The sequence below is a fragment of the Pagrus major genome, chromosome 3 (assembly GCF_040436345.1).
Source record: "Pagrus major chromosome 3, Pma_NU_1.0".
Taxonomy (NCBI): Eukaryota; Metazoa; Chordata; class Actinopteri; order Spariformes; family Sparidae; genus Pagrus; species Pagrus major.
In genome coordinates this window covers 14,494,417-14,515,460 of record NC_133217.1, presented here as the reverse complement: position 1 = coordinate 14,515,460, position 21,044 = coordinate 14,494,417, and the positions used below count along the sequence as shown (strand labels likewise).

Sequence of the window (21,044 nt, the reverse complement as noted above, 5' to 3'; positions counted from 1 at the left end):
GTGTGCTCAGCTAAAACGGGAACATATACGTGCACAGCCTCTCGCCAAGGCAGAACACGATTTGCAAATAAAGACCTCAGTCAGTCAGAGAGTCTGAGGCGGCGAGCCGGCAACCTCCGACTAGCCTCATGAGAAAAGCTGTTGTTGGTTCTGCCACACATGAGGGATCTCGTGTGTGCTTCCATTTAGCAGCCAGGCTATATGTGTGTGTCCATATTAAAAGATGTTAAAATGGTCGCTTTGAACCGTCTTCATTGATGGTCAGTACAGAGGAAGGTGGTCACTTTGAGTTGACAGCAGTATGCAGGACATGTTACAGTTGAAATAAAGAGCATGACCGTAGCAGTTATACACACACACACACACACTGATTTGCCAAAATAAACATTTGCAAAAGAAATAGCTGAAATATGCAAAATAAGCATTTGTATAAGCGGATGACCTTGATTCCATGGAAGTATTTTCAAAATATAAAAAATATAATTCAGCAACTCATAAAAACATATTTTGGGTCATATTTGTATAATTGAAACTTAAGTGTGCAGCAAAGTTTAGACTTTGTTCTGTACAGTTTGTATTGTATATGTAACAAGGGAATTTAAGTGTGACAGCTGAGAGCAATGTTGATTTTTCAATGTCTTTGGTATAGTGTGTGAGAATATTCCTATAAAGAAAGCAAAATGATCAACATAATGTGAATAATAGCAGTTTTGACTTTATGATGTCTATGTATTGTGTTGCAGAGATGAAGTGAGCATGTCAACAGGCTAACGCTTGTCCCAGTCCAAAGCTCTAGTGTAAACGCTAACTGAGCTAACAAGGGCAGCAGCAGTTATTGGTTACTCTGGTGATATGCTGCCCTGTATTTCTGTTGAGTATGAATTTGACAGGTGGCCAATTCTTCCATATTGCACTTCCAAATATTAAAGTCAGGATCATAATAGATGGGGAATGAAACAGACAGTGAAACTAGGGATGCACTATTCTGGATTTTTGCCGATATCCAACATGCTGATGTTTTCCAACTCACACTGGCTGTCTTTCCATCTTATCACAGAGAACATCAAGTCTCTCCTGACATGGAATTAGCATTGTGTTATGCCTCCTCTTATTGTACCGACCCACTGACAGCTGCAGATAAATAATCCTTTTTAAGGTTTAAATAATACTTTTTCAGGTTTTAACATCGTCATTTTGGCAGAAATGTTCATTTTGGCCCAGCGCCAATATTTAATTTAAAGCCTTTACCAGCTGATACAGATGAGATGCGGTGTTGTCCTAACTTAACCTACAGAAAACTATATCATACTTTGGGCTGCACAGATGTGTGCAAACTGTTCTCTCCTCTAGGAGCACACCCCAAAATTGTATAAATACTGAAGTCATGAGACAAAGCTCCCTTAACACACACACCACACCCTCTCACAAAATGTTACTTATGAGTAATTCACATAGCCAACTTATTAATTCTGCGGGTTTTATTTCACAACATGAAGCTCTGAATGCACCTCTGCTGCCAGGGACAAAACTCTGGACACTGACTCCATTATTCCTTTTGTGTTCTGAAGACAGGCAAATTTGAAATCTACGAATCAGCCTACAAAACAGCCCACCAGGTGTATCTTCACAAGGACATGACCTCAGTGCAGCCCTGGACACTGGAGCAGTGTGTTTGTTTATAGATACGCCACATGTGACACGTTGACTGGTATGATACAATAGGCTTATTCCCTAATTTGACTGTCACAGCAGCTGTTTGCACTCAATGTTGACACTCGGAATTTCTTCAGAAAGCTCTTCATTGGGAGTTGATCGTCATCTCTCATGGCTCCAAGTCAGTCAGATGATACAGGATCAGGACAGCCCGAGCAGCCAGTCAGCAGCCTGACTGTGACCCGCCTTCAGAGGGGCGGGGTGAAGTGTGGGGTGAATGGCACGTTGGAGGGGCGGGGACGCTTTTAAAATTACTACATCCACCCATACTGCCACCACCACATCCACTCAGTTTTCAAACAGATTGTGTGTGTAGACCACGACGATACGATTGGACGTGTTTCTTCGAGCCTTATCAGAAGACGTACTCGACATTTCTACATTTTTGGTTGTTGCTGGTGTTGGTGCGCGTCAAGTTCAAACCAAGAAGACAGATATTCTGCTATGGCTAAAGGAGAAGGAGGTGAACAATACTCCAACGCCAGTTTATTGAATAAACCGGTCAGCTCGGATGGCATCCAGCTCGCCAGAAAGGTGAGTTAATTCATTAATTAAAAAAAGAGAGTGATGTTTTTTTTTATTTTTAAATCACCTCCACCAGATAGCAGTAGACGGGGATGAAACCTGGTTTTGACGGGGATGTAGGTTCAGCGTTTGAATGAATGGAGCACACCGGGCTCTGGTGGGCTGGGAGTGGGTCTGGTACGTTAGCTAGGCGCGCTGTGCTCATTGTGGTGTGTCGACACCGAAATATGACTCATTAGTGACTCGATACAATTTTAAATGAACGAAAAATTGGTTTAAAAAATGATAAACTTGAACAAATATAATCAATCCCAGGCCAATAAATCAATACTACTTGAGCCGAGGAGTCTCCCTCCTCTCACCCTCTTGCTTATCACGAGACAGTCTTCAAACGGTTTAAAATGGAACGAACCAAGTATTTGGACCGAGCTAAACACGGTTAAATATAGCGGGTTTAAGTCATAATTTTTGTTTGCAGACTGCAATGATAGTGGTTTTCTGTGTACTCATTACCCCAGCCACATAGAGCTATATTTAAAACCCTGAAAATGCTAACGTTAGCTACTCCTCTTTCATAATGGCTGCACTAAAATATGATTTTATTGCCGTCGCTAAGCTAGCTTGGCTCATTTAGCCATAAAACGTTACACTGGAATTCCTCATTTAGATAATGGCCTCCCATATTAAATTTAATTAAATTTAATTAGATTAAATTTAAATGATGGTGCAGTCACGCTGAAAATGTGAGTCTTCGGGGTGCTGTCGCCTGATGATAACATGATGTGTGTGCTGCATCATCCATATGGATTTATTTGGGATTCTGTCGCCAAAATAGGTGAGTTTGAGTGCTGCGTTCAAGGAAGCCCCCCTCACATCTGAGAGACGGGAATCCAGCCCTAACACTTACTGGCATACGCATATCGAAAACTAAATTATGAATCGAAAATGTCACCAAACAAAAGTTGTGTCGTTAGGTGTCTTTCGGTTTCAGAAGCTAATGTGACACAGTGCTTTGGATTATAGTAGCGAAATTAGGAGGAGGAAATTGGCAGCAGCGTGTTAATTCAGTGGTTGTTATGAAACGGTGGCAAATGATCACTTTTCAATGTCAAGTCTTTTTCTTCTCAAAAGTCTCCTCGGTTGTTGGAGAAAATCCACACTTCATTTGGTATTTCGAGTGCGTTTTTGGGGTAGTTCCCATGTTTCCTGCGGCTTTGAATGCAACAGGAAGCACCCAGGCAAGGCGACGTGTCAGACACGGAGGCAGCAGCCAGACGATCATTTCCCCAAAGCTCATCCGAAATTAGAGTTTTTGCTATTTCTGTCTTTAAATATGACATTATTAACAACGTTTTTGCACATTTACAGTAAACCCCACCCCTTTTTGGATGTACATTTGATGTACGCATGTTTTCAGCCGTATCTTATCATCACTGGTGGCGCTGATAAGAGGAGTGGTAGCCTCTGAGAAATTAAAGGGTGGCTAGTTGTCATGTCACTGACCACTGTTGGACGTTCTCATGAAATAAACTCTCAGTGAAGGAGGCTGAAAACACCAACAAGATACTTTCACCCTCTGCTGTTACTGATTTAACAGATTTAGCATCGGTGATGCAAAGAGTCATTTAAGTGGATTGCTCCAAAGCCCAGTGACACTAATACAGTGTCGTAGTGACACCTCCCCAAAATAGGTCCATGACACAGTATGTACACTCACTGCAATGTCATGTTAAAACAAGGAGTGGCAGAAATGTGTATTATTATGCAGACAGGTAGAACAGGTATAGGAGAACATGCAAGAGTTTGCATGCTGTCAGCAAAAATGCTTTGGTTTGAGATCTTCATCATCACAAGTCGCTAAAGTCTCCTATGTTTTGATGGTGCTGGTTCCTCATTTCGGCCCGAGAGTGTTTTGTCACCTAAACAGAGCCTGCGTTGGCTGTATCAACAAGACAGAGGCCGGTTCATTCGGTCACAGTGATGTTTTGTGTTGTGGTGTGACCTAAGAGGCAGTGTCCATTTTCTTCTCATACATGAGGAGCACCGAAATGTGGCCACAGGCCAAGGTCATTTTCATAAGCTGGTGATGCTATCTTCTATCTTTTCTCCGAGGCCATAACAGTATCTGCATTCAACACCAGTGCGATGAGGAATTCTTTGCCCAGCTGAAAAGAGGGCAGATTAGGCAGCACAGAAAACAACCTTTTGATTGGCCAGAGAGGAGGGTGTGTTTTCACCCGTCTTTGGGCAGCAGTGGTTAGAGTACTGGTTAAACTGGCAGGCGGCTGCACAGATATTATGCCAGTTCAGCCTGCTGCCAGTCGCTGTCAGCCATTCCTTTTTGGTGTGGTGTTGTCATGCCCTGGCAGTGATCAGCGGAGATTTGTGTCGCTGTTAGAGGAGTTGTTTAGTGTCTGTCTGCTGAGGAAATTATTACATCTACAGTGGAGAAAATGGAAAAGAATGAGCGCTTGTAAGCAAACCAAGGGTTTCTTGTTTCCCAGTGGCTGTCTCTGACTTCTGCCAAATATGCTACACGATGGTTAGCTTTTTGCCAGCTGAACTCTCTGCTCTTAAGACTCTGGCGATTAAGAATTTAGGCCACATTCCTAACGAGGCACCGAAAAATGTGTTGTCTTAATTGGACGAGTGAGAAGACTTAGGCTGAAAATTAGAGTAACAACGGGTTTAGGATTTGCTCGTTCAGACAGAAACTGAGAAAGTTACCTATTTATGAGCCCTAGGGATATATGTGTATGCTGCTGTATTGCAGTCACCCTGTTAGGAACCTGCACGTGCTTCGGCCTGTCAAAGCCCGGAAAGATTGACCGACAGCTGTAAATACTTACTATACTTACTTTCTTTAAAAGCTGTTAAATGTTGAATGTGTAATCTACCTGAAATCATATGTTAGGTATCACCTTTTAGAAGGTAAACAGATCTTGTTAGAGCTGCAACTCATGATTATAATGATTAATTGATTATGAGTTAAGTCTACAAAAAATGTCAAAAACTGATAAATAAAAGTGATAAATGCTCATCACAATTTCCCAGAGCCCAAGATGACCTCTTTTAAATTCCTTCTTTTGTCCAACCAACAGGCCAAAAACCAAAGACTCTTCATTTTCTATTATAAATGACAAAGAAATGCAGCCAATGTTTGAGATTTTTGCTTGAAAAACAACTGTAACAATGACTGGATTATCAAAAAAAGTTGGCAACTAATTTCCTTTTACTCTACTAATCGGTTAATTGGCTAATTGTTGCAGCTTGAGAGATCATGCCTGCTATTTCCTTATCCTGGTTCCACTTTTAGTGCTAATGTTGTTGATAATTTTACTCGATTAACTCTGTCTTTTTTTCTCTTGTTTCCTTGTTTTTTCCCCAGCATGAGCACAGGAACAGGCTGTCAGTCTGCAACAAGATCTGCTATGCCATCGGTGGAGCACCCTACCAGATCACAGGATGTGCCTTGGGCTTTTTCCTGCAGATCTACCTATTGGACGTAGCTCAGGTGAGTTGGTTGCGATCCTTTCACACCTGTCCAGAGATTTGGTGTCACTTTCATATTGCAGACCTAATTATAGCCCCCCTGCTGCCCTTCGAGGACCACCTCCCTGGGAACATACTGTGCTCCTACTCTTGTCCTTCCTTTACTCTGTGTCCTGCCACAGTATGCGCGGTGACATTTACAGACTCAAGGACAAGGAGTCGTACATGATCTTTCCTGTACCCTCAAGTCACCTCTCTCATAAGGGCACACACAGGGACATTGTGAGTGCCAAAGCTTGCTAACAAAGGAGGCGATTATCCTGGAAAAATGAAGAGGTGGAAAAAGTTTCCATTATTGTCTCCATAATGGAGCTGTACTGTATGAACAGGCTTATACGGGCTTGCTCTGAGAAATCTTGGGGAGGGGGGTCTGATTGGTAGCACGATGAGGAGGGGCTCACTTTAATGGGCTCTGACACTAATCTGATGGTAAAGGCCAAAACAGCGTGTAAGTCAACTGCTTCCCAGGGCTTTAGCTTTGTCCTGCTACTAAGATCGTTGATTAAGAGTCTATTGGCCGACGCAGCATGGCGCAGGAGTACAGTCGGGAGTGGAGCATTCATCGTGCCTGGCTTCCAGTCAGGCTCGTCTCCTCTGGATGAACAGCAGAGGGGCTGAGCTGCCAAATGGCACCTTCACTATTTGACTTGATTCTTGCTAAGTGCTGCCTTTTGATTATTGACTTAAAACAAGCTGCTTCATCAAATGGCTTAACAGTTTAACAATACAAACTATGTACCCTTGTCAGCTTGCTCATGACAGTTAGTCACAGCGGAATACATTTCCAATGCCTAGCCTTGGTAGCAAAGAGATTAAATTGCACCTGAATTACAGGTTTTTTGAGCATCAGCAAACAACCCACTGTATTGACAGTTGCACTAATTTGTGTTACTTCTTCCTTTGGCAGCTGGATCCCTTCTATGCCTCCATCATCCTGTTTGTTGGCCGAGCATGGGACGCCATTACGGACCCCACAGTGGGCTTCCTGGTCTCCCGAAGCCCATGGACGCGTTTCGGACGCATGCTGCCCTGGTAGGTCGAACTCCCAGCTACTGTTTGACTTGATTTCTATGATGACTAGATCTATTTTTAGAGCTTTTTAGTATATCTGAGTAATTGTCTTGAGAGCATCCTCCTCGTCCAGCTATAATGTTTCTCTGTCACACCATTTCCATTACTGTGTTGTTATGTCATTAAAGCACTTGTCACACATTTGCTGTTGGAAACGCTAAATGAGTCAGAGCTGCTAGGGGAAGTTTTTCAACCAGATACTGTACATGTGTCAGTGTTTGGGGGCGGGGCTTTGTGCCAGGACTGTGTTTGGAAGCCTCCCAGGAGGGGTTATTGTGGGTCATGCTGATGCAATTACTGCTGTACGACTTCGTTATTGCCCACACATGCGTCCTTGTGTCCGTTTGAGCCCCCTCCCCCTTTTTTCATACGCACACACATACTCTATGAATACAGGCCATGAAGGAATGTCCTGAAGAATGTGAAAAATGTGAAATGGTCAGGGATGGACCACTAAAGCCAAAATGCAAAGACACTTCCAGCCTTTTTGTTTTTATACCAAACAAATATTGGGAGTTCCAGCAGGTGCTAGGCTTGCACATTTCCCACAGCATGGCCTTTGGCATGGCATTGACAAATATAGCTCCTGCCTGCTACCAAGTCTGCTTCTTTCAGCAACCAGGAGGACTCGGTTAACTGAATCCATGTATGTCTGAATATAGAGCTCATTTCAGCTATCAGATATTTTGATTAGAGCCTTTTGGGCGGGGGGATTGAAAAATTCCTATATCGATATACACACTTTTTTTTTTTTTTTTACTACAATAATCCCTCTAATGTGGTTATCAAACACCTGTGACAAATATATGTAACAGACAGGATATTTGACAGTTTAACAATTAAAGTATATTGTTTAAAATTATGACATTTAAACATCATTGGGAATTAAATCATTTTAAAGGTGCAGAGAAAAAGAGCAAACAAACTATCTTTGTTTTCGTCTTCATTTTCGTGACTAAATAAACAAACTGACCTTAAATGACAACACAATTTCATACTGTTTTACTGTTTATATTTGGCGGACCCTGCCACCTTTCTAGCTTCAGCTTTTAGCCTTATTTTCCTCTGAGAACATCTAGTTTATTCAGTTATGGTAAAAAAAATAATATTTAATTTTTAGTTATTATTACCTCAATAATATTGTAAATATTAACATTTTTGAAGTTTGAATTTGATCTCCAAAACTACATAGTTCTGGGGACGTTCGTTATTTTGCAACAAAACTATTATTTTGTTTTTCCTGTCTGTTTGACCAGAGCAACAATGACGTCCCCTTATAAAAAGCAACGCAGCCTGAAGCTAAATTAATGTTAGGATGTTCACTTTGTGTGGCGGCCAGGCTGAGGGAGTGGGAAGCCTGTGATCAGACCTTTTTCAAAGAAGGTTACTGACCCCTTTTTCTTTATAGCTGCTATATCCCCCTCCCCCACACTTCTGCCTCTCAACCTAAGAGCAGCCTACTTGCCTAGATATCTCATGAGCTATCTGTCTGTTGATGACTAGTGCATGAGTGTCAACCTGCGGTTCCTGCATTGTCAGAAATATTTCAGACCTCCTTCAGCTCTCATGTCTAACAGGTTCCATTCACACTGTTACGTGAGTGAAGAAGTGTAGGGTGTCAGTGAGATGCTGGATATAGGAGTGATCTCCTGTCAACACCGGAGACATTTTAGAGCTACTGCACCCTCAGTGTTGAGGAACATGCTGTACCTTATTGAGTGAAAAGGTGACAAGACAAGGTAAATGTCTCAGAGGGCTTAGGCAGCACATATAATGAGCAGCACTGGGAGATGTATGGCCTGCTTGATTAAAATATGATCTCCCTAGTTGCGTATGAAATGTGTGAAAGAAGGGAGATGAACCCAGTCGCGAAGGTCTCATGTGGCCCCCTCCTCAGTTTCCTGTTTTAATGCTCCCATGGGTGTACATACACAGAAAACACCTGCATAATGAATATAGAATACAAAGGAACGATCTTCCTCTTCAGCTGTTGGCTAGCAGTTCCCAGGGAGGGACAGAAATGTACCTCTGTGGTTGGGAAACCAAGCGGTGGCAGTTACACATAAAAAACACTGAAGTAGCTTCTTGTTCTGCAGGTTTAAGATGGAGGTTTTCTAAGCAAACGATAGGAGCCCTCTTTCAGACAAATATCATTTCTACACCTTACCTTGACTCACTTTTTAATCCGAAAAATGTAGAATTGAATGCATCCTTCAGAAATGTTGTTGCAGACTTAATGTTTGTGCATAAAAGTCTGTTTAATTGAACTAATGTGAGGGAGGGCTGAGGCTATTAAATCATTATTGCAATTTCCAGCCGACATCAAGATGCTGATGTTTGAGATCTCAGAAGTGGGTCACACCACCGCTGCTCGTGCGAAGCGAGATGCAGCTCGCCCATGTATTGTCAGAGATGGGTGTGGACCCGGAGGCTGATGGAGGAAGAAGGGGATGGAGGAATGATTGGCATGTTTCGTTCACATTTCAGTCAGTTGGGTCGTAAAAGATGTGAGGAGATGGTTGCAGCGCCTGAGAGAAGGGAGGAAGCTGCGGAGAGGCAGCCGGAGCTGCTCCATCTTAAAAACTCCGTGTTTAGGAAGTGGGGGAGGGGAGAGCGGGTTAGGTTTGCTTCCCATTGGTCCAGCCCACAACACACCACACGCGTGAGCCAATGGCATGTCAGCTCTGGGCTGGGAAGGGCCCCGGTAGGATTTTTAAAGACTGGCTGAGGAATCCTGGAGGTTACTAGAGTTCAAGTTGCGACGCAGGGTTAGAATGAGCCGCACTGTTGCTGCAGAGCTGCTGGAGCAGTCACAAGTGACAGACTGCAGGTTTCCTACTATTCCCTAAACATGCATTTAATTTAATTTACTCGGACACTGTTGGGCGTCTGAAGTTTTTATTAGTACCTCAACAAATACAGGCGGTTTTGCTTAATGTGAATTTCAAATTCAGCAAACTGTGCTGAGAGATGTGGGTAGTTTTACCTTACCACTGACTGATTTATTTTTTCACATAAAGCATGATTTTTAAATTTTTTTTTAATGTAGTTGCTGTCAAAATATGTCGACATGAAGACAAAGGCCTCAAAACTAGAATGAGCCCCACTGATATATTGGTTGGCCAATATAATCGGCCGATATTGGCCTGTCACAGATATATTGGTATCAGTGTAAAATATTCTTTTTAGAGATTGTAATGCAGGAAAAGATTAATATTAATATGGTGTTTTCAGGGTTTGAAAAGTACTTGAATCTTGGGTAAAGTGCTGGAAGTTTTAGGCCTAACTGCATTACTTAAATAATAAATAGATTTATATTGGCTCACTTAGGTTAAATAAAGTAGGATGCCAAGTCTACTTACAGACAGGTGACACATTTTGAAACATGTTACTTTTTTGTGTTTCCTTTTAGAAAAAAACTTAATTTTGGCTGTTTATTGCAAAATGATTTAATGTGGTCATTTCAAGCACATATATGTCTATAAATATGTAACTTAAAAACAGATGTAAGTTAGAAGAGCTTGAAAATACACCTTGAAAATGCTTGAACAGTGCTTGAATTTGACTATGAAGTTTACTGTTTCAGTACACTGGTGTCATTTTAGACACATAAGTTAATAGTTAACTTGTAAATGATCCTGCTTCCATTACATATCTTTATCACAAGAGTTTGATAACCACATTTCAGGGATCATTGCCAAAAATGTGTGTATATCGGTGGATATATAGATGTCTGAAACTTTTTTTACTTCTTTACCTCTTATTATTGGTATCAGCTTGGTTGTCATCTTTAATTACAGCTTCTCTACAGATGGATCAAGTCATCTATCTATCTATCTATCTTCTCACGCACCCAGCCCAATGATGGCTGCCAAAAGAACATTTTTGCATGTTGCTGTCAACGTATATGAGATGTTCTCACAGATAGAGATGGACTGAAAGCTGTAACTTGCCACCAAGTTAACCAGCTGAGATAAAATCACCGATCCTGAGTCAGCACGGCTATTTCAGACGACATTTGAATATGATCTGGGGGGGCATTTCACTACTATTTATATGGGCTACTACTTATGTCACTGCACTTATGCAAGCACAGTGCAACTGTTGGCTCAGTCTTGCAACCTGTCTGAGAACAGCATACACTGAAGTCAAATCAAATGGCATGCATACATGAGTAGGTGTTGGTCTCTTTTGGCACAGAGGAAATAAGCTTAAAAAAAAAAAGCATTCCTAAGCGTAATGTCATCTCTCGATGGAGCACCTGCTTTAACTTGTGCACCACGCCCTCAGTGGCTTTACGCCAGTGTGCAGTTAATCACGTCACATGTGGGAAAGGGAGAGTCTGCACAATGCTGCTCCTCCGGACGTGTCCGTCTCTGTGAAGCACACAATGTTCATCAAACGGTGTGTTCTTGTAAGAAAGGCTGAAGCTGGTCAGTGTTGAGTCTGCAGTGAAGTTACTTTGATTGGACATCAGTCGCTGCCGTGCGTCATTTCTCATTTATGTATATGACAATGGCATGCCGCTGCGGGGGTCAATTGTGATGCGTTTATGACCTCACATCCTGTCTGATGGATCACCTTATGTTAAAAAGTGATTAACATTTCCATTACAAGCAGGATGCCCGGGCTGCTTCCTGTTTTGCGGATGAGGTGTGGTTTGCTTTCACAATCTGGTATGTGATTGGAGAGAGTTGATCAGACCACAGCAGAAAGGAAGTGACTAAAGAAATTCTATTCTGGCAGGATTTCAGTATGTTTCCTATTAAAGTGACCTCATTTTGGTATTTACTGGATGTTACACTTATGAGGAAGAGGAAGAGGAGGCTGGATACAGGATGGTACGGATGCGATCAGAAAACTTGAGTCATATTCTTATTCATATCAACATTCTTCTACTACTAACACACATACAAATACCTCAATGACGCATTTTTTTATGCAATGAAAGTAAATGAATCCTCTGTACATGATGAGATTATAGCAAGTGTCTTGTTTGGCAACATTGCCCCCCAACATAACCGTTACATCCAGGCCTGAAGGCCGACTTGTTTCAGGCAGAGAACACTGTCTCTCTGTGCTTGATAATCAGTGTGAAGAAAAGTTGGCACAATGCAATGAAAGCCACCCTTAAACTATTTGTTATGTAACGCGTGGCCCCTCTCTTTTATAAAGGCTGCTAATTGTTTACAGAGTCGGCATGTTTCACACACGAGTAGGCTCACGTTTTTGGACATCCACTGATGTTGTTGTTGTTGTTGTTGTCTCTCCTCTGTTCTTCTGCAGGATCGTGCTCTCAACCCCTCTGGCTGTGCTTTCCTATTTCCTCATATGGTATGTTCCTCCGTTTGAGGATGGCAAAGTCATCTGGTACCTTTTCTTCTACTGCATCTTCCAGACCCTTCAGACTGTGAGTACCACACTCGTGCAGACACGCACACACTCTGCATGTGACTGCTAAACATTTCTATGACTCAATGTTGCACATAAGTTTTACACTTCCTAAATGACTCCTTATTTTAAAATGAAAGGTTACTATGGGGTCAATATGAAGTAACCTTAATTGTGATTCATCTTTGTTTTGATGATCACAAAATGTAGCAATCTTTCCATCACATTTTTGTCAGGAAGTATTGAATCATATAATAATCTAAAATAACTGACATAAAAGGAATAGTTCCACATTTTGGCAAAAACGCATTGTTTTATTGCAAAGAATTAAATGAGAGGATTGATACCACTCGCATATCTGCAGAGCTGCAGCAAGGGAAAGGGGGCTAAAAGCTAGCGTTGCTCTTTTTAAGCACGTTATATCGTGTATGTGTAAAAACAAGAATTTGCCATTATACTAATGGCTACATGCGGGCCTATTTCTTGGCTAAAAACAGTAACTTCCTTGAGTCTCATCTGGTTGCCTGGCAACTGCTTTTTGTAAGGACTAAATAAACAAAATGTAACTTTAATTAGTGAGTTTTCGAGGTTATGATAGGCGGATTTTATTACAGCGTGACTGACCCAAGATAGCTTTTCTCCCCTTTTTCAAATGCTTTCCAGTTGTTGATAACAGCCTCAGATTTGATTTACAGACAGAGTAATCTTCTCATCTAACCCTCTGCCAGAATGCAAAGAAGCAAATTACCCAAATTGTCGAAAAACTCCTTCAGCTCATCTTTTCTTCTCTGCATGACAATCGATAAAGCTCTGCACTCACTGTTCTCACTTTGTTCCTCTTTTTCTTTTCAAATCAGTGCTTCCATGTGCCGTACTCTGCCCTCACCATGTTCATCAGCTCGGAGCAGAAAGAAAGAGACTCGGCCACAGCATACAGTGAGTATCACAGTCTGCATGTAAAACTTTCCAAATTAAATCTCCTGACAGGAAAGACAAGTGTTGTGTGTCATCTCCTTAATATCTCTCCTGTGTTTCCCTCAATCAGGGATGACGGTGGAGGTTTTGGGAACTGTTGTTGGTACAGCCATCCAGGGGCAGATCGTGGGCATGGCGAACGCTCCCTGCCTCCCAGGACCCGGCGACATCGTGGCCAACCTCAGCAACTCCTCAAAACTCCTCAACGACTCAGAGCCTGTTATTTCCCTGGAGCACACGGTAAACACACATATTCATTAGTCGCATTTTTGGCAGTAAACCCTAACGACAGCTTTACTGCTCCAAGGAAAAAGAACTTTTGGAAAACAGATGATGTTTGCTAACTGTTGTCCTTTTCCTCTCTTGTTCCTTTCTTACAGAGAGCGGCCTACATGATCGCTTCCGGTGTCATCTGCTTAATCTATGTCCTCTGCGCTATTGTTCTTTTCTTCGGTGTGAGAGAGCAAAAAGGTAAGGCATCGATCTGTCAGTCAAACTGGCTCTATTATCACTCTTTGAATTGAAAAGTGTAAAAAACTCTCAAATAAGGGGCGAATCGGAGACAATTTCTTCGCTCATCGAATTATTGATCCACGCCTTTGAAATTGCATCATATTTAACAGGTCATTCAAATGTTTGGTTTGAATTTTTAACTGTTAAATCAAACACTTTCTTTAGTTAAAAGGGCTGAGTTCATTGATTTTTGCCACTTTTCGAAAACCATTAAAACGTCATTCGATCGAGTTAATCTCCCTCATTGGATGCAAGCAAACACTCTAACGTGAACAGAGCCGTCAATGACGTTTCCACTCTAGTCCAATAGGGATGCCGAATCATAGCTGCCTGCTGTGGTCTGACTGTGGGCTGATGGGCTGTATGAGAGCACACAGGATGTGGGCCAAATTAGAAAGCTTGTGACTAGTGACGGCACTAATAGAAATCCAGTTAAGTACGAGCCCAAAAGGCCGCTCCTCCTCTGCTGAATGAAAATCAATGGCAGCAGGAAAACACGAGTTAAAAAATGTGTTCAAGTGGTACCTTTTTTTTTAACCTTTGTTCATTCTTTTCTCTTCCAGAGTCTTCTTCTCGTCCCAGGTCAGAGCCCATGTCTTTCTTCCAGGGGATTAGGCTGGTGATGGGGCACGGACCGTATGCCAAACTGGTCATGGTCTTCCTCTTCACCTCACTAGGTTTCATGGTGAGTATAGAGACACACACACGCATCATTTTACTATGGGCTTGGTTAATGTGTGTCCGTCCTATGTTTGTTTTTTGGTGAATGAATTCAACCAAATCACAACTCGCTCCCAGCCACAGTTTACTCAGCGCCCGCGATGTTGGCCGGCGGCGTGTTTGTGTGTTTAGGCAGCAGAATCTGACTGAGTGAGTCTCTGTGCTTTCGCCCCGCAGCTCCTGGAGGGAAACTTCGCCCTGTTCTGCAGCTCCACGCTGGGCTTCAGAAACGACTTCCAGAACATTCTGCTGGTCATCATGGTGAGTCCACGCCCACACACAGGAGGCATTTTCAGACACGCAGACATATAGGCTGTTCCCATGGCGATGGCCACATATCCCTCAGCGTATGAAACCTTCTTTGTGTCGAATAAGTTTAGCCATTAGCTCTGAGTGCAGACAAAAGCTTTCCTCCCAGGGCGAACACATAAATTGTCTTCAATTACAAGCCTGCTCTGTTCTTGGTTAGAAAGCAGTGTCTCCTGGCTGCACATTTCCATAATATGTGTCCACTCTGCCTGAATGCCACCCCATTCCCACAGACACTCGAGGAGCCACACTTTTATTATCCTTTCATTTATCTCTCTTGACCCCTCTTGGAAAAAAAGCTCATCTTATCAAAGCATCACCTAATGTCCTGACAGGTATTAAAGCCAATTAATCCACAGATGTGCCTTCAGTAGCACGCACAGTACTACTGTACGGGCTGAGAAAGTGCAGGTTAGCGAGGGTGAAAAGATTACATGCTTTGATCCTTGACTTTATGGAAAGGATTACGGAGCTGAGGCTGCGACTTTCTGTTGAAGTACATTTATTTAGTGAAATGACTTTTCACAGAAAGCGCTCCTCATGAAGTTACCCATAATCCTCACCTGAGTAATTTGATGAGATGTGCGACTAATCCTGGAAACTTATTAGAGCAAAGCTAAGTTAAACAACATTATACAAGTACTTGTGCTTGAGGCTTTATTGCGAATATAAGGCTTTCACGTAGCAGAAAGCAATGCTGTATAGTATCTTGTTGTCTAGCTTTGCTGCTGCACGGCAAATGAACTGATTTTCCAGGGCTGGGCAGTGTTTTTGTTGGAGAAGTAGCCATGTTTTTCTATTGTTTTATTTGGCAGGAACATACTGAAGTAAGTTATGTAAAGCATGCTTTATAAGGCCTGTTTCGAAGATAAAGGCATGTTAATTGATAGTGATCGATTCGTGAGAGGAAGGCCAATAAGCCTCACATTGCAGAGGTTGGTGTGTCAGACTTGTGGTTTTGAAGAGGAAGTTTAGACACATACTGCTGTTACGACACAAAATGAAAGCTGTGAAACGGAAGGAAATGAAGTGAGAAACCACATAAAACGGCGATTGAGGCTGCACAGAAATGTTATTGTAGACCATCGAAGGGATGTGTCAGTGGTTTATCTCTTTCATGAGAAAAAGGTGGGGAAAAAACCATAGCTTGGCGGCCTTTTTGTTATCTTTACCTTAGGCAAACAAGCAGGGGTCAGAGGCCAAACTGATCCGAGACAGCCCTCTGCCCCTCCTGTAGAGTCATAGGGTGACCCCTGCGGAAGTTTGCATCACACGGAGCTCGAATTTGTTTTGGGAAGGGCCGCAGAAACCATATTGTCTTCCACCGTCGCTGTTGTGTTTGGCAGGTGCGAGAGGTCAGATGTGTGCATTTCTGCATCGCCGCGCAAGTGTTGTCGAACCCAAACCGAGGCTAGAGCATTTTAAGAATGTTTCTAATGTCGTGTCTGTACTGACTTATAATGTTACACAGAGAGTCCTCCCTGTAAAAGAGGGGCCTTTTACTGGAATTTACTGAAACTTCTGTGAGTTTTATCGTGCCGTGTGTGACAAAACAAAACCAGCTGGTTAACCAGAATATGTTTTTCCCCCTTCAGCTCTCTGCAACTCTGGCCATCCCCTTCTGGCAGTGGTTCCTGAGTCGCTTTGGAAAGAAGACTGCGGTTTGCGTCGGCTCCTTGGTAAGGCCCACACCACTTCTAAATCTCTCTTCATTCAAATGAAGCCTGTAAGATTTACAGGACATAAGTCATATCCTCGGAGATTAAGGAAAAAGGCTCTGCAGCCATTAAGAGACTTGTTTTGAGAAGTAAATCTGAAAGACAGCTGATCTTGTGTGCTTTAGTGGTCTAATGTGTTGCTTTTCTTTCCAGTCTGTGGTTCCCTTCATGATCCTGGTGGTCTGTATAAAGAGTAACCTGATTGTCACCTACATCGTCTCCTTTGCTGCCGGGGTCGGAGTGGCTGCAGCCTTCCTGCTGCCCTGGTAAGAACCCTGCTAACTTCTTTTTTTTTTCCTTTTATGTTTTCCTCACAGGAATACTATATGTATTTATGTGTTTATCCAATCGTGACTTAAACTGTATGTTTTTCAGGTCTATGCTGCCCGATGTTGTTGATGATTTCCAAGTGCAGAACCCCGACTCCACCGGCCACGAAGCTCTCTTCTATTCCTTCTACGTTTTCTTCACCAAGTTCGCATCTGGAGTCTCCCTTGGCATCTCCACACTTAGTTTAGAGTAAGTATTCACTTAAACACACACACACAACTTATATTTAAAGTCATTTCAAACATTTTTGTAGGCGTTTCATTCACCAGACTGGGACACAATTAAAAAAATTTAAAAAAAGTCTAAATGAGGCTAAGCTAAATCTCTAGCACATAAATCCCACATCAAAGCGAGGAATTTGCTTTCATTAGATTAAGTACAGTAAGGCTGTAGTGTAGAATCACATGACTGACTCCTCAGCAGACTGTCGGCCTTTGATCAGCAGTTTGGTGCCTTCACAAGATCTTTGCTTTACTAAGAAAATAATAGATTACCACCGGAGATGTACGCCTCAACGTCGACATTCTCTGCACCACAGATTTCAGTTTCATGATGCGTCTTCTTTTTCAGTTTCGCAGGTTACATCAGTCGAGGCTGCACTCAACCAGAGGCAGTAGATCTAACCTTGAAACTGCTGGTCTCCGCCGCCCCCGTGGCTCTCATCTTAATCGGCCTGGTCATATTGTACTGGTATCCGATCGATGAGGAGAGGAGGCAAGGCAACCGCAAACTGCTACAGGAACAGAGGTAAGGCAGGACATGTTTTACTCTCTTGTGTTACTGTGTTTGAGCGAAGCTGGACTCCAACTGATGGCTCTTTGTTTTCTCTCGCAGGGACAACGAGGCAGACTCAGAAACAGACTCCACAGAGCTGGCCAACATGGTGTAGCATATTTTAGAGACCCACAGACCAATCGAGTTATCAGCTGGTATTTTGCACTGGGCGGGACCAACGGACCTGGGCCTGTCGGACCAAACTGACACTGCCTTGTCCAATCACACTGCTGCTGTTCCACCTCTACAAAACTTGACTATGAAACATTTTCCCGGCATGAAATTCACTCTCCTTGTTTGTTCAGTGAGAACTCAAAAGCCTTACTTTTTGTATTACACACTACTTTTGAGTACAAAAATCTTTTTTTTTTTTAAGGTTGGTCCTGGTTCTCAATTGAAATTGCACAGAACCATGAAATGTGATGGGAGCATGTTTTGTCAGTGCTGCCATTATTGGTGCTACTCACTGGAGCTTGTACATAACACATTGAGCATTAATGACCTTGAGCACTGCGCTAAAAAAAACAACTAACAGCTGTGAGACGTGAACATTGTGAGAAACTTGAACAAACAGTGAAAACGCCTTAATTTTAGCCCTGATTTTAGGGTTAAGAATTCTAAACTGACAGACTGATACTCGTGTCAGTCACCTGCTCTCGAGTCATGACTTTGAACATGTTTAATTTTACAGTTAATCCTCACAGTTTACTTAAACCAGTCAGCCAGTTTGTGTTTCCACCGCATTCCCATCCCACTTTACTTTTAAAAGGTGCCATTATAATGTGATGTTGGAACTAGTGGCCTGAGTAGCAGCTGTGCTCGGAAGGGCTCCTTTTGTACCATAGAACTGAAACCACTACAATACTAAAAAAAATGTAGTTCACATAAAAATGTTTATTGAGTATTTAAATTACTCTCATTACCTTATTCATAGGACAGCTACTGAAGACAGGAAATGCTTCTTTCTTCTGAATGAGTTCATTTCCGTGACACTGAGAGTAGCCACGACAACAGCCGGTACTAATTTAGAGACATTGTTATTTAACTATTTATTAGTTTTTTTGATTTTACTGTTTTTGAATTCATGCGTGCTGGAAAGTCCTGCATCTTGCAGTATTTAAATCTCTTTAAAGCTTGTAAGGTTCCAACCGAATCAGACGTCTCAAAATGAGGAAAACAGGCTGTGAGTTAAATTTTAAAAAAAAACATTTACACACCTTTTAATGCATGTTGCTATTGCTACTGTCTTTGCTCCATATGCATTCAAAAAGGGAAGCACATAATTGTGGGGGGAAAAAAAGAAGATTGGAAGATGTGAGAGTGAACGTGTCGTTGCCCTTGAGTGTCTTTTTTGAATATGTCTTTTTTTTGTATATATGTGTGTTTATTGAAGGAACAATGAGAATGCTATGTGATCATCTCAATCCCTGACATGGAAGTGTGGATTGACATATTTCATATCCATTGATATGGAAATGTGTACATACAGTGTCATATGTTATACATACTGTTACATCTTCGACATGTTGTCTCTGACAACTGGTTTGCCGATGTGAAATTGTTCATATTTCTTTCACTTTATATTTCCCCCCTCCCCAGAGATCCCTCACTGTACATGAGAACATGGTGCCATTTTCACTCACTAAGCCTGTAATAATTGTACATCGTGTAAATCTCACCCTGTTTTATTTTGCCAGTGTTTTTGTCTTTTATGGACCTGTCAGTGAACTTCCCTCATCACTCTTGAGGCTGTAGCCAAATGTGTGAGCTTTAATCCCACAGGGACACACAGAAGCCTTGTGTACATGCCTCCTGTGCATATGTGTATATATTGTATGTAAACCTGTAAATATCTTTGATATTTGTGGCTGCGAGTGAAATGAACCTATGTACACTGTACTGTAGTTTATTTAAGAAAAAATGTTGAGATTGAAAAAGATATTGTTAATAAATACTAATTGGTAAGTGTACTGTGGACGAGTTGTCAGCATTTCTTGACTTGAAACAACTGTTTAACACAAACTTGATGTTAAAGATGAACAAATGTAAAAAAAAACTCTACATGTATCATGAGGATAAGTAGTCATAACCCAACACCTACTGATGAGAATGATATTTTAGTAGCTTCCTATCCTCAAAACATCTGAAACTGTCCTCAAAGGTAACTGGAGCAGGTTGTGAAAGCAGCAGCAACAACAAAAGAACCACATCAAAAGCCACATTTTAAAGATCTACAAATGTGATTTGAAAACGTACTGAATAATGAAGACAAGACGACTCAGTTGTGTCATTTTCCAGTCAAACACAACATGATGTGCAGAAATTATTAGCTTATTGTTTTGGTTAAAGTTTATAAAGACACACTCAGCCCTTCAGTTCACAGTACACCCAGTTCTAGTTACACACAGCGTTATTCATGGTAAACCACTGCCATCTAGTGTCAGGGTCTGGTCCCAATTTAGTAAATGACATTTAGATAATAAATAATGAAAGTAAACGCCTGCAGTCACACTAAAGGTGTAGTATATCAAACTACAACCATTCACTTTGTTTGTCTTCTATAGGAGCTTTGTCTGTTACATTCATTCCATTAAAGTGTTTCTGGGAAAATACACTTGACTTGAGACCGTTTAATTTCAGAACATATGACATATTATCCTTTTACAATATCCATTCTCTGAATTATTGCGCAGCTTTATGGAGGACTAAAACTGCCAAAATCAGACATAAAAAAACATATATATATATATATAAATGACAAAAAAAATACATTGATATGCTTTTAAATGCACCAAACCCAAAATTAAATTAAATTAATTTTTTTAAATGTATGTATTTATTTCTGTGTTCGTTTCAATTTGCATTTTTCCCCAATTTATTTCCACAAACGTATTTATTCCTGTAAGCCAAAGCCAATCACAGCAATGAAAATAGATAAATGAATGAATGAATAAATAAATAAATGGAAACTTGAACAGGAAAGTAAATAAATAATTGAATCAATACAAAGTAAAATAAATACAGAGGCAAATTAAAGCAGAGATATCTATTTAGTCACATTTTATAAATTTGTTAATGCCTACATTTATTTACATTTTTATTTTTGGTGGATTTAATAACATATTAATCAATCTATTTGGCAATGTATATACTTTTTTAATTTCTGATTTGGGCAGGTTCAGTCTTTCCTACTTTAGGTGAGTATAACAATAATCTACCACAGAGTTTTTGATTTAATTATGAATGATGTTTTGTGAAACCACTTATCATCACATCGTCACCACAGTGCAGATTATGTATTATTGTGTTATGTAAATAATGGACCAATGTCGTGTCCTGACCAAATAAAGGAAGAGTTCGTGTAAATGCAGTAAAAAGCTTGTTAGAAGTCATGCGCTTTTATTTTGAAGGACAAACACTCGTGCCGGAAGTGTTTACCTTCTGTTAGCCTCC

General features: G+C 41.4%; 1 protein-coding gene across 1 annotated transcript; it reads left to right on the top strand.

Annotated features, from left to right (window-relative positions):
* The first annotated feature begins 2,011 nt into the window (after positions 1-2,011).
* On the top strand, positions 2,012-19,566 carry LOC140993394 (sodium-dependent lysophosphatidylcholine symporter 1-B-like). The gene is made up of 14 exons (XM_073462812.1): positions 2,012-2,247; positions 5,627-5,752; positions 6,698-6,822; positions 12,148-12,271; positions 13,110-13,188; positions 13,298-13,467; positions 13,608-13,698; positions 14,304-14,425; positions 14,638-14,721; positions 16,365-16,448; positions 16,641-16,753; positions 16,863-17,006; positions 17,388-17,564; positions 17,652-19,566. Exons 1-14 carry the CDS (start codon positions 2,158-2,160, stop codon positions 17,704-17,706), a joined length of 1,584 nt encoding a protein of 527 aa, XP_073318913.1. The 5' UTR covers positions 2,012-2,157; the 3' UTR covers positions 17,707-19,566.
* Positions 19,567-21,044: the final 1,478 nt, after the last annotated feature.

Coding starts and splice junctions, on each gene's coding strand:
- LOC140993394 (XM_073462812.1), top strand. CDS start 2,158: ATGGCTAAAGGAGAAGGAGGTGAACAATACTCCAACGCCAGTTTATTG. Junction 12,272..13,109: donor TCTTCCAGACCCTTCAGACT/GTGAGTACCACA, acceptor TTTTCAAATCAG/TGCTTCCATGTGCCGTACTC. Junction 13,699..14,303: donor CGGTGTGAGAGAGCAAAAAG/GTAAGGCATCGA, acceptor TTTCTCTTCCAG/AGTCTTCTTCTCGTCCCAGG.